Source organism: Mesoplodon mirus (assembly GCF_964341445.2).
Source record: "Mesoplodon mirus genome assembly, chromosome: 18".
In the NCBI taxonomy this organism is placed as follows: Eukaryota; Metazoa; Chordata; class Mammalia; order Artiodactyla; family Ziphiidae; genus Mesoplodon; species Mesoplodon mirus.
This window is the reverse complement of record NC_138994.1, coordinates 45,214,598-45,227,909: the sequence shown is the minus strand read 5'-3', so window position 1 is coordinate 45,227,909 and position 13,312 is coordinate 45,214,598. Positions and strand designations below refer to the sequence as shown.

General features: G+C 37.6%; 1 protein-coding gene across 3 annotated transcripts in view; it reads right to left on the bottom strand.

Annotated features, from left to right (window-relative positions):
• The window catches only part of STX8 (syntaxin 8), a 249,653-nt gene that overhangs the window by 228,204 nt on the left and 8,137 nt on the right, over positions 1 to 13,312 (bottom strand). The window contains exon 3 of one of the 3 annotated variants that reach the window (XM_082605555.1): positions 8,503 to 8,597. The exons of the other annotated variants lie outside the window; for them this stretch is intronic. Coding sequence (XP_082461681.1) covers positions 8,503 to 8,597 — 95 coding nt within the window. The remainder of the gene's footprint in view (positions 1 to 8,502; positions 8,598 to 13,312) is intronic. 3 annotated transcript variants of the gene reach the window in all.

The following is a 13,312-nucleotide window of genomic DNA, read 5'->3' as shown; positions in this document are numbered from 1 at the left end:
ATACCCTAAGATACTCTGCTAAAAAAGGAAAAAGGGAAAGACAAGTTTTCTATGTTGCCCCCTTTCTTCCATGTTAATGAACACCTATTAACACACGTGGAATATATTTTGTAAAGGGCTACTTTATGCAACAGATTTGCTCTAAAAAGCTGTTACCATCGGCTCATTAAATACATTGCATGAGCTTTAATTCTCAACAAAGTTACAAAGAAATAATCATATTTTAATGTGTTAATCTACTAAGCATGCTCGACTAGGAGTCCAAAGGCCGGCTAGTCCTATTTTGATCATTACCTATGATCCTGAACCAATTACTTCACCTTTTTGTATTTGTTTCTTTATATGGCACCCAGATAATCTCTCACACCTCTTCTGGCACAATCCATGGCCACAGTTTTCCTGGTTCCAGTAAAAGTGAGACTACTACTTTGGATTTCTGGATTTATTGATACTTGTCCTTTCAAGAGGGGATATTAAACCCTGCATTTAGGCCCCAGAAGTTTGAGAACTTGGCAGAATCAAATAAGTTTCCCTGGGTGGGAAAACCACGGCCCAGTGAATCTACTTTTGTTGATAATTTTGAATAGAAAAAGCTGGCCAGCTAGCAAAAAAAGCAAATAAACCCATCAAAAATGTTCCCCAGTAACAGATATTAGTTAGAAAAATCATAAATCCCCCCCAAACCAACGTAACTAAGGAGTGTTAGTGACTTTGAATACTTAAAAAATAATAATGGATACATTCTCTCAACATTCCAGAATGCCACACTTTCCTGAGAAAAATGACTACCATCGCTTTTCCGCTTCCTGCCTGACTAAAGTCATTAAGAACCCATCTTGGAAACCATGAAGTAGCAACTGTAACTAAGAAACAGTGAGCTTAAGTCCTTCCTCTGTACTAATAAAAGGGCCAAATATTAGCCTTCTGATCAATGCAACGCCAAGAATAAATATCAATGTGTTTCAAATCAGTGGCAAATTGTCAATAAAGCAGAAGCCTCTTCTATCTAAAAAAAACGCTCCTGGGGGTGGGGAGAGACAGAACCTATGTCATGAATTATACAGGACAAAACTGAATTTTAATCATGGAACACTATTAACTATATCACAATGCTGATTAGCCTTGTCTTCTGTTCTACGCTCAACCTACTCTGGCAATCTGTGGTTTTGTTGGGATTTTAGTTATCCAACCATCCAAGCGAGCATAAGCTGAACGATAATCCAATATTACAATTAAGCACAGATCTGACTGGCTCAGGGGTTTAAACATAAAAAGTAAAATTACATATCATTAGAAGATGACTTTGGAGAACTTTCTAATGCTCTTAGAGTAAGAAAGATCTTTCTAGTCAAGAATGAAAACCCAGAGGCCATGAAGGAAACACTAAATCTGGCTCTATAAAAATTTTAAATATCTGCAAAGTAAAATTACAAGTGACAAATTAATAGTGGCAAATTTTAAAACAGCAAAGGATATAACAGGGCATAGAAAAAAGAAACAACAATAATGCTAATCAAATGAAAAAAAAATGCAGTTTCACATTAGTAAAAGAAATGCAAATTGAACCATGCTATCACTTTCACCCATCAGGTAAGAAACTATGACAGGGCGGTTCTGGAAAGGGGCAAGGAACCAAGCACTCTCAGACATCCTTGGTGGGAATGGAAATGGGTTCAACCAATTGCCACTCTCCCTTTTATATACATAACAAAATTTAAAAGGCACATTCTTTCAACAGGAATTTCTCCTACAGATATATTCACATGTCTATACAAAGATGTAGGAACAAAGATGTTCACTGCAGCATTATTTATAATAGCCAAATATTGGAAACATTCTAAGGTCCGTCAATAAGGAACTAGAACACCTCTACAATGGTATGTTTTGCAGCCCCCCAAAAAGAGAGAGAAGAGGAAAGCTCTTTATGTATTGATGATAATGATAATTAACATTTCTGAGCACTTACTAAGTGCTACATAAGTTATTTGGTATGGAATAATCTCCAAAATAGTGTTAAACAAAAACAAAAAGCAGCAAAGAGCTAAACAGTGAATAGTATGCTCTCACTGCATACATAAAAAAAAATCAGAGAAACATATATGTTTGTATATACACTTAAAATTTATGGAAGGATACACAAAAGAGTTGCCTCTAAGGAACAGGAACTGGGGATTCAGGGTGTAAGGGAGACTTACTTCCCATCCAATATTGTTATGGACTGTTTGACTCTATCAAATGCTAATTAACAAAAAATTTCAGAACCAAACGTATAATATGATCCCTCTGTAGTCAAAAGCATTTTATATTTACATGTGTATATATTTGTTCATGCCTAGAAAAGTCTGTGATGGCAGGTACCAACCACTAACACATTAACTATGAAAGAATGAGCTGGAATAGGATGGGGATGGGGAAGAGAGAGAAGAGTCATTGGTTAAAAATAAGAACTATAGGGCTTCCCTGGTGGCGCAGTGGTTGAGAGTCCGCCTGCCGATGCAGGGGACACTGGTTCATGCCCCGGTCTGGGAAGATCCCACATGCCGCGGAGCGGCTAGGCCCGTGAGCCATGGCCGCTGAGCCTGCGCGTCCGGAGCCTGTGCTCTGCAACGGAGAGGCCACAACAGTGAGAGGCCCGCATATCGCAAAAAAAAAAAAAAAGAAAAAATAAGAACTATACAGGTAGAAAGTACTTTTTAAATAAAAACAATAAAGGCAAGTTTTAAATTTAGCAGATATTAGATATAAACTAGTTGAGAATAAATTAACAAAGAACATCAATTTTAGGAGCAATAAAACTTGGTGATTATGTTTTGAAGATTAGTAAGTGAAGAACAGAATCACAGACAGCTGATGCTAGGAGAGGCATATCCGAGTCTCTTGTTCTTCTGACCAGGAAACCAGGGCCCTGTGCAGCTGGTAATGACAATAGTGGGCTAGAGCCCAGCTCTTTCCAGTCTAAGTCAGGGCTTTCCTACCACCTCGTGTGGGGCTTGACCACCAAACGTTCCAGAGGCTCCTCCACCCTGAGGCCCCCAGTACTGCTCACTTAACCTTGCCACTTCTTAGCATCCTGTTAATAACAATACTGGTAATATTAGTTCAGAATATTCCCAGAGACTCCCTGTAAATCTGGGACAACTGGAAAACTGTCCAGTTAGGAACACTCACTCTACCTCTTTGTTCTGTTTTTATTTTAACCTATTAAGAGAACAGAGCATAAGGAGATGGGGGGGAGGGTAGGGGAGGTTGAAGAGAGTAGATAGATGCACAGCCCTTCTGCATAGCACGCTTACTATACAGAAGCTGTTGTTAACGAGAGGTCAAAGAATCGTCTAGGCAGTGGTGACACTGCATGGATGTGGTCTCATGGTAGTTGGGGGAAGCAAGGACAGGGTAAGGAAGGACAAGCAGAACACAGGGCACACAGTCAGTGGCCAGAGCTGGGACCTCCTCTTCCACCAACGGGGTGAGTAACCAAGGAAGAAGGTCAGAGAACAGACAAATAAGGAAACAGAAGAGCTAGCTACCATAGTACTTTTTCATCGGCTAGGCTGATGTTACATGTAATTATAACCAGTTCATGGCAATGCAACGCTGCAAATGAAACTGGGTCCTGATTTCGTATCACCAATACCCATGACCAACATGCCTCAGCCCAGCTTCTCTGCTATAACCTGGGAAGCACTTCCAACCTACAATGGAGTGGGCTGAAGATGGTGCTGGATCCAGGGGACGTCCCACCCCCACTCTAGCTCCTGGAGTTTCTCCTTATTTGGTAAAAGGCTTAAGAATTTAGGCAAGTCTTACGTGCAGATTAATTGCTCTGGAGAAGCATAATTACTTCCCACTGCCGCAAGAAGGACTGCACAGAGACAGTGTAAGGTCCCAGAGGCCAGAAAAATTTTCTGACTCACATAGTACTTCATTCCTTTCATTTTACTATTTTTTTTTTAAGTTAACAAACTCTGCTGAATATCTATTATATACCTGGCCAGGTCCTTATCTTCCTCAAAGCACTGATCATATTTTGCAAGTAGTATCGTAATACTATCACTACCTGTGTGCTTTGATATACCCTTCTTTCTTGATTATAAACTCCATAAAAGGACTACGTGTAAATTCCCCAAGATGGCTGTAATTTTAACAATGATAAAATAGTAAGTAGCAGCTAATCCTTGAGGAGGGCTTACTTTATGTGAAACACCTTCTATGCATATAATTTAATCCTCCCAACAATCCCATAAGCTGGCTGTACTTTGATTATCCCTATTTCACAAATGAGAAAACAGGCACAAAGAAGTAACTTGCCCACAAAGGGTTAATAACTATCTTTTATTTAACACCCACAATTATGGGGGTGGCTTGTCCTGTGAGATGCTTTAAATATATTTTCTTCAACTTTCACAACAACCTGCAAAACAAGTATGATTATTCCTACTCTACAGATTAATGAAACTAAGGTCAAGAAAGGCTACGTTGCTCTCTGGCCTTGGGGAAGTGATGGAGTTGGTCTTCCACCTCAGTTCCGTCTGGCTCCAAAGCCAGTGTTGTTCCCAGTATTCCAACGGTGCCCAGACTTTTGGATTTCATGGAGCAGAATTATTTCCAAACAAACTGTGGGGATGGTGATGGGGGGATTTATATAGACCAATTATACATTTTGCCATCTATGGACATTCCAAAACCCGCAACAGACAAAAGTCTCATCTACTTTTACTATCATGGTGAAAAAGCAAGCAGATGTTAATACCCAAAACTAGGGAGAACCATGTAAACAGACTATAAATTAGAAAATTTCTACTGAAATAAGAATTATCTTGTCCTTATTTTTCTTACAGTAGCAGACACCAGTGAAAACTTTCATGGCCAGGTGCAGTGTTTTAGAACCACTTCACCTCCACTGGAGCCCCGAGGGGCTATCCCTAAAATCTATCCAGTGAGCCTCTCCACACCTCCATGTATCCAGGTTTGTTACACGGTGATTGGGGCATCTATCCTGCCATCTACCTATCTGTCTACGCATCTTTTTTTCCCCAAAAAATACAAAGTGGAGCAGAGTTATTTATGGATTTAAAAAAATTATTTCTAGGGAATTCCCTGGTGGTCCAGTGGTTAGGACTCGGTGCTTTCACTGCTGGGGGCCTGGGTTCAATCCCTGGTCAGGAAACTAAGATGCCACAAGATGTATGGCACGACCAAAAAATAATAATTATTACTATTTCTGCCGGACTTCTCCCAAGAGACCAAAATACCTTTTGATACTGAACCCCTCTGTAAAGAGATTTTTAAAAATTCTTTTAAAAGTACCAGAAGTGCTGCCTTTGAAAACCCCAACAAAAAGACAAGCTTCATTTAAAGCTAATTCTAAGAATAATTTTAGTATTCCCTGAAATTTCCTATGCTCCCTCCTGTAAACACACCTTTTCTCAGCTGGTGAGGCTATTATAATCCCTATCTCCAAGAAGCACTGTGAACAGAAGTTAATGTTTTTCAGCAATTTTCAACTCTCTGGCTGCAGGACTTTCAATTATGAATTGCAAGTTAATCAATTTGAAAGCGCGCCACTTTCATTTTAATTTCACATTTATTCTTGCCAGAGAAAAATACTTCTTCAGGAAAGAGCAGTAACATCTTAGGCCTAACCTCCCAGAATTTAACTGTTTGGAAGGCATTTTCATAGGACTTATCTTTCCAGCAACTCCTAGTGTTCTCTGGAAAACTTCACGAATGCAGAAAGGCATAAATTTATTAAGTAAGGTACCATAAACTCAACTACCCAACACAGTAAGGAAATGCGGTTTTCAAATATTCACGTTAAAAAAGTCACCCAACATTAATTATGCCTCAAGAAAAAGGATTAAAAAGTCACTCTCCTGGCGATTTATGGACACAAATTTTTCTAAGAATTACAACATCATAAAGTATACCTAATAAACCACAGTGAAGACTGTTTAATCTTTCTGATGATTAAGAAGGGTCTTGAGGATTTGCATTATAAACAAGATTTGTCTTGGCAATACAGCAACATGCCAAGCAATAGGGAACTCTAGTTGAAGACAGGCCACGTGACAGTGGACTGTATTCTATCACTAAAGTAGAATTCAGCTTTTAAACAAGTGGCTTTGGGTTCAGACAGCCCTGCATTGGAATCCTAGCTTTCCATTTCTTAGCAGTGGGGTCTGGGCAAGTTACTTAAACTCTTAAATATTCTTCTCCTCGGTGTGAAAAAATTCCTCTGCTGGAATGCTGTCCTTTCTTTCCAACTTCATCAGTGACTTGAGGTACAAGTTTACCTTGGCCTCAATACCTATTTTGTAAAGAAGGGAATGAACCACCCAAACAACTTCATAGTATGAGGTTATTAGGCCTGACAAGTTGGTATCTGATACATCTTAAATCTGGAATGACAGCTGCCACAGAATTATACGTTTGGGAAGAGGAAGGTCAGGGAAAGGGAAGATGTGAGGAAGAAGAGGGGAAGGTAAATAGAGGCCTTTGTAACGTGAAAGCTGCCTCCTTTCCATTCTATCTAAGAAATGGTCTCCCTGAAAATACAGAGGTTTATGAGCGCCCCCATGGGGTGGATTATCTGAATTCCATTCCTAGTTTTGGCTGCAGTTCCAGTAGAAATAGACCCAATTATTTGAAAAAAATAATTAGATTTTAAAGAAAGCTGTTATATTCCAGACGAGTTTTTGATTTCTCCTGGGAAATTCTAAATTATTCACATGATGGTCCTTAAATATTTTCATAAATATTTCATATTTTCAGAGTATTTAATAACTCTGGTGTTTTCAAATGCCTGGTGTTTCATTCAGCAAATTCTGAGATCACCACAAAACCAGAGTCTATGAGATTTCAAAATATGGTCAGACTGCAAGCATTTAGAAGAACAAAGTCAATTATTACTGTAGCGTGCTTGGTGCACCCCATAATTAATAACTAGCAGAAATTATTAATAGAAAAAAGTAAAAGTTATTAATTTATATCTTCTTGCCCTATAGGTTTAGCACATAAATATTATAAGATGCATAATAATCAGTTACCTGTTAGCAAATAAAGTTATTAATATTACACTGGGAAACAATATTTAACTACGTTTCTAATACATGCGATTTAGGTAATATTAAAATGAGTTTGCACACCTTGATCCCATGTGCAGAATTCCAAGTACTTAGTACTGAAAGTGGAGAACACAGCTCTGCCAACTTGAGGTCTATATATTAAGACTTGTGCATTTTGATAAAATAAAAACTCCTTATATAATAGACTGTGCAGTAACAAATGATGCCAGATGGAGGGTAAAGTTACAAACTAAACATATCAGAATATTCCAACTGTGTTAAAAATAAGGGCCCAATTGTTTACTGAAATTAAACTTATATTTAAAACCTTAGTGTTTTAATAAGTGCACACTGGAAATCATGCAACTATCTAAACCAGCCTCCCTGGTGACATACAGTGGTGATACTTGGAGAAAAACATTTTTTAAAACAACTTCTATTGTTTTATCTAAAAAACTATATTCCTACATTTTCCCATGTTTAAAATTGGGCAATAACAACCATTTCCCGAGATACCAAAGTTTGGTACAAACTAAAGACAATAGAAAGGAATGGTAAGAGAGGACCAGCTTGAGGTCAGTTTTAAACTCGGATTTAAAGGATTAGTTTATGTAACAGGTCAAGTGTATTTTCCTAAATGGATCAGATTATGAATTTCTAAAAAAAAAAAAAAAAGAAAGAAAGAAAGAAAAAATATTTTGGGGAGTTCCCTGGCGGTCCAATGGTTAGGACTCCACACTTTCACTGCCAGGGCCCAGGTTGGATCCCTGGTTAGGGAACTAAGATCCCACAAGCCACTGCATGGCGTGGCCAAAAAAAAAAGAAAGAAATATTTTAATTCTTGGCATTGTTGGTGGGAGGCTGAGGTGATGACATAACTTGCTTCAGAAAAGTGTCTCCCACCCCCCAAAACTCCCAAAACAGGGGTACTGTCTGGACCTCTAGAACAATAAGGCAAAGAAGTCACATCTCAATAATCTACATAATTGGGGGGAAAAATGCATCTTTTCTACTGGTACTGGCTTCTCAGAAAAGAAAATGAATCGTTCAAAACTCTGGGAACTACAGAAGCAGAATCACAACTCAAGGGTGTCATGGAAGTTCTCCTGCTGGACCACCTTCAAGGTAGTCTAGACAGGTAGCAACATGGGGCTCGGTGTAAATACAGCACTGACAGAAAGCATGAGCTTCCTGCACTATTAAGGTTACACCCAACTAAGTTAATTCCTGTCGCGTGTCTTGCTTAGCCAGCATATTCACTGTAAAACATGTAACAGACGCTTAAAATAGAAATTGAGATTATAGGCAATATTTTGGAAACCAGGTCTTCCTCAAGCTGTGGAAAAATCTGGGTGGCCCAGATTCCTTCCTTTCTTAAAATAAGACTGCTTGCTTGTCCTCCCACTCTAGCAAGAGGTGGAAATGTTTACATGGATACATCTGATGTGTTGACACAGCTCTTAGCAATAAGTCCTTCAAAAGGGCGATCTTTTCCTTCAGTTTCTGCAACAAAGCTCTGATTGTCACCGTAAGCTGAAAAGAAAAGAACACAGCCTGAGTATGCTAGTCCAAAGGTGTGAGGTCTCCTAAAAATATTATGTACACGTTGCTTTACAAACTATGATTCAATCAAGGAAGGGCTGTAACGACAACCTCAGGGTTGTGCAGAATCTTAACAGTCACCTGGGCCAGCCACCCACCTAATGCTCATACCCAGCCCTATGACCTGACCAGCTGGTAAGCCGGTCCATACCTGAACCCTGACATTGACTGGAAACTGTCACTTTGCTCTCACAATCAGCTGAATTCTGTCCCTTGAGCATCTACCCTCGGATCCTATTTGTCTACCTTGGAGCCACGCAGGAAATTGCATGTCCCCAGTCTTTGTTCACCAGAAAAAGCCCCACGGTTCCCTCAACCATGCTGCAAAGAACAAGACGTCAAGTCCCACTGCCATCCCGGCCAGTCCTCCCTAAACACACTGGTATACTTACAACCCATTAAAAGTTTTAGAGCAGGGTGTCCTTTTTATACAAGAGGAATGTTGACCACATAGGACTCTTTTTCCAGGAGGTGTGAATTTTCTCCAGTTTACAAACCCAGAGTAAAGTTTTGTTTGTGACTCTAAGTGCTGCCTTAAAGGATGGTGGAGAGGTGGGAAGGAAGCCTCTTAGGAATTAAAAAATATGAAAAATAGAATCGCCCATGTAAAGTAAACATAGTCAACCACGGATATAATTGGAAATATGTTTAAAAAGGCACTCTCACAAGTTTGCTACCTTGTTAAAAGAAGCAATTATACAACTGCAGTGGAAGCAGGGGCTCTCTCCTTAGATTAGCAGGGTCACAAAAGGAAAATACAGCGCAACAGTAGAGGCTGGCCAAGGGCTACACACGTCAAGCAACCCTCAAAGGTATCAGCAGCCAAGAAAAATCTCACCTTAACTATTCTAATACCTCTGGGAACCACAGAAAAACCGCCCACAACGTTTATGGGGAAACGCCAAGGAAAGCAGATCCCTCCTCATTCAAGAAGTAAAGAGCAAAACAAACAAACAAATGAACAAAAGAACAACAAACACACACACCAGGTCTAAGAAGAATCTACGAAATTAAAGATCAAAAGCATTCAACAGATGAAAGAATATGTAGCCATTAAAAAGTATGACTGGGGACCTCCCTGGCGGTCCAGTAGTTGACACTCCATGCCTCCAGTGCAGAAGGCGCGGGTTCAATCCTTGGTCGGGGAACTAAGATCCCACATGTGGCACAGCATGGCCAAAAAAAAAAAAAAAAAAGTATGACTGAAACCTATATTTGTTAACATAGAAAGATACCCATCATAATTTATTAAAAGAAAAAGAGGGCTTCCCTGGTGGCGCAGTGGTTGAGAGTCCGCCTGCCAATGCAGGGGACACAGGTTTGTGCCCCGGTCTGGGTAGATCCCACATGCTGCAAAGTGGCTGGGCCCGTGAGCCATGGCTGCTGAGCCTGCGCATCCGGAGCCTGTGCTCCGCAACGGGAGAGGCCACAACAGTGAGAGGCCCACGTACCGCAAAAAAAAAAAGAAAAAGAAATCAAGTCATAAAAAGAAGTGTCATCCACATAGAGAAAAAACAACCTAGGACCTAAAGACATCAAAACATCAAGGGTAATTATCTCTAAGTAGTGGGATTTCTTAATACTTTATAAGAAAACTATTACTTTCATAATCAGAAGAAATTTCCCATTACGATAATTTAACAGAAGCTTTCCAAAGCATAGAAAAGGATGGAAAGCCTAATTCATATTTTAAGCTAACACAACCCTGGTAACAAGCGCTGACAGAGATAACAGAAAAAAAGAAACTACTTGCCAATCTCCCTTAAGGTTATAAATGTAAAAGTCTTTAAAAATTTTTAGCAAAGCAAATTCAGAATTACATTAAAAATGACAATATACCATCACCAAGTAGAATTTATCTGAGTAATTTAAGAATAGTTTGATGTTAGAAAATCTAATAATAAAGCTAACAGTGTTAATTACTAAAAACAGACTAAGCATATGATTAATACAGCATGGGAGAAATTAATTAAAAACATAACAAAAACAAAGAAAACTAAAAATCAGTCAGTGCTGCCTTAACTACAATATTATTTAACTTTGGTCTAGAAGTTCTAACCAACATGATAAGACAAGTTAAAGAAATACATAAGGGCTGGAAAGAAGGAAATGAAATTATCATTATTTGCAGACTGATAATAGTCTGTTTGGGAAAGTTAGGAGGATCACCTAAAAGATGACTAGAAACATAAAGAATTCAGGATGGTGATCAATCACAAAATGAAAAAATCTAGGGCATTCCTAAATTCAAGTAATAGGGAGAACTTTCAAAAATTATTTTAAAACATCATTAACAATATCAACAAAATCTAAAAAATATCTAGCACAGTGCCTGGTGTATAGTAACTGCAGGAAATACTGCTGATGGAATGAGTGAAAGGAAACACGCAATACTGCAAAAATGTAAATACTCCCCAGTTTAGTCTATAAATATACTACACATCTACCCAAAATCCTATTTGGAGTCCTTTTATTGGAGAGGAGGTGGTAACTGAGGCACAGCACAAAATTCTTTTTAATAAAGCTATGCAAAATTGCTCTAAAAGGAGGCTAAATGAAGGGACATATAGAAAGATCACGGATATGTGTAACAAAGGGGGCCTTAAACAATTAGATATTAAATCTTTACAAAAAACTACAAGAGTATGATGCTGGCAGTTACCAATGGCTTCGTTAGTGCAACAGAACAGAAGGTCCAGAAACAGTGCAGTTGTGTAAGAACTTAGTGAATAAAATATGGACTATTTCATATTTGGGGGGATTAATAATTTAGCAAATGGGAAAAAAATTAGATGCCTACAATACACGAAATAAATTTCAAATATTATAAAGATTTATGAGTTTTAAAAAAGATAAAAAAGAGGAGAAAAGCTTAATGAAAATTTAGATAATAAGGCAAAGTACTTCTATAATCCCTGGGTGTGAAAGGCCTTTCTAAGCAGTATCTCCCCTTCTCCTATAAGAAAAGGCCATAAATAAAAATAGTGATAATTTCAAATAAAAATTTTAAAAAGTGTATATATATATTTTAAAGTCATTTATAAAATCAAAATCCAAATTAATAGAAAAAATATTTGTACCAAATATGCCAGGTCAAAGCTTAATCAAAGCTTAGTTAACATATATATAAGGAACACTTGGAGATTAAGAAATAATAAGCTAGGTTAAGGACACGTATGTAACAGGCAATTCATAAAGAACTAAATACAAACATCCAATAAATATATGAAAAGACTTTCAATGGCATAAGTGATTTTAAGAATGCATATTAAACTCTTGTATACTTTCACCTAACAGAGAAAGATTTTTTTTTTAAGTGAATCAGAATTGGTGTAGAAATGTGACTCTGAGACATTTTCAAAATGCTTAAATTTTATACAACCTAAAGCCAGAAATCCTACATTGCAGAATTTATTCTAACCTGGGCAATAATTCAGCCATACTGAAAACTCATTTTTATAATTAGAAACAATCTAACAGTCCAAGAAGATGATACTGGTTAAATGGATCAGGGATCTAAATGTAAAAAAATGAAACCATACATTTGCTAGAAGAAAACATAAATAAATTCCTTTATAACCTACAACTAGCAAAAGCTATGAGTGAAAATACAGAAGCAATTAAAAATTGATAGTCAACTTCATTTAAAAAAAACTAAAACTTTCACATGACAGAAGCTACCATAAGCAAAGTCAAGCAACAAATGATAAAGGAGAGGAAATAATTACAATATATCACAAAGAGCTAATCTCCCTAATATATGGGGAGCTCTTAAACATTAAAAAGACCAACAATCCAATAGAAAAAATGGGCAAAAGATAAGAAGTTAGTTTACAGAATATATACATAGTGTTTAAGAATGTGAAAACACATACTTCACTTGATTCAGAGTATGAAAAACGCAAATTTAAAACTACACTGGAAGGTAAGGGAGAGGTACAGGTTTCCAGTTATAAAGTAAGTCAAGGTGATGTAATGTACAGCATAGGGAATATAGTCAATAATATTGTAACAACTTCATATGGTAACAGATGGTAACTAGACTTATCTGATGATCATTTTGTAATGTACAGAAATATCAAATCACTATGATGTATACCCAAAACTAATATAATATTGTAAGTCAATTATGCTTCAATTAAAAAAATGAAGAAAATAAAACTACACTAAAATATTTTATCTCACTTATCAGATTGGCAAAAATTCAGAAAATTGACAACGCCCTCTGCTGGCCAGGCTGTGAAGCCAAAGGTGACAACTCCTGTGGAGGGGAATTTGGCAACAGGTAAAAAAAAAATCACATATGCCCTGGTTCTGAGAATTCACCCTTAAAAGAACCTCCACAAATACAAAAAAAAAAAAAAAAAAAATCACAAAGCTATTTATTGCAGCATTATTCATAACAGCAAAAGACTGGAAACACTCTAAATGCCCATTCTTAGGAGACAGGTTAATGAACTAGAGTATACACAATGGAGGACTATAAGGCCCTAAGAAAAACTGAGAAGATCTCAGTGAATTAAGATCTCTATGATATATTATCAAGTGAAAAGAGCAAGATACAAAAGAGTAACTTTTGTGTCAAAGGAACAGAAATGAGAATACACACACACACACACACACACACACACACCTGAATGCCTATT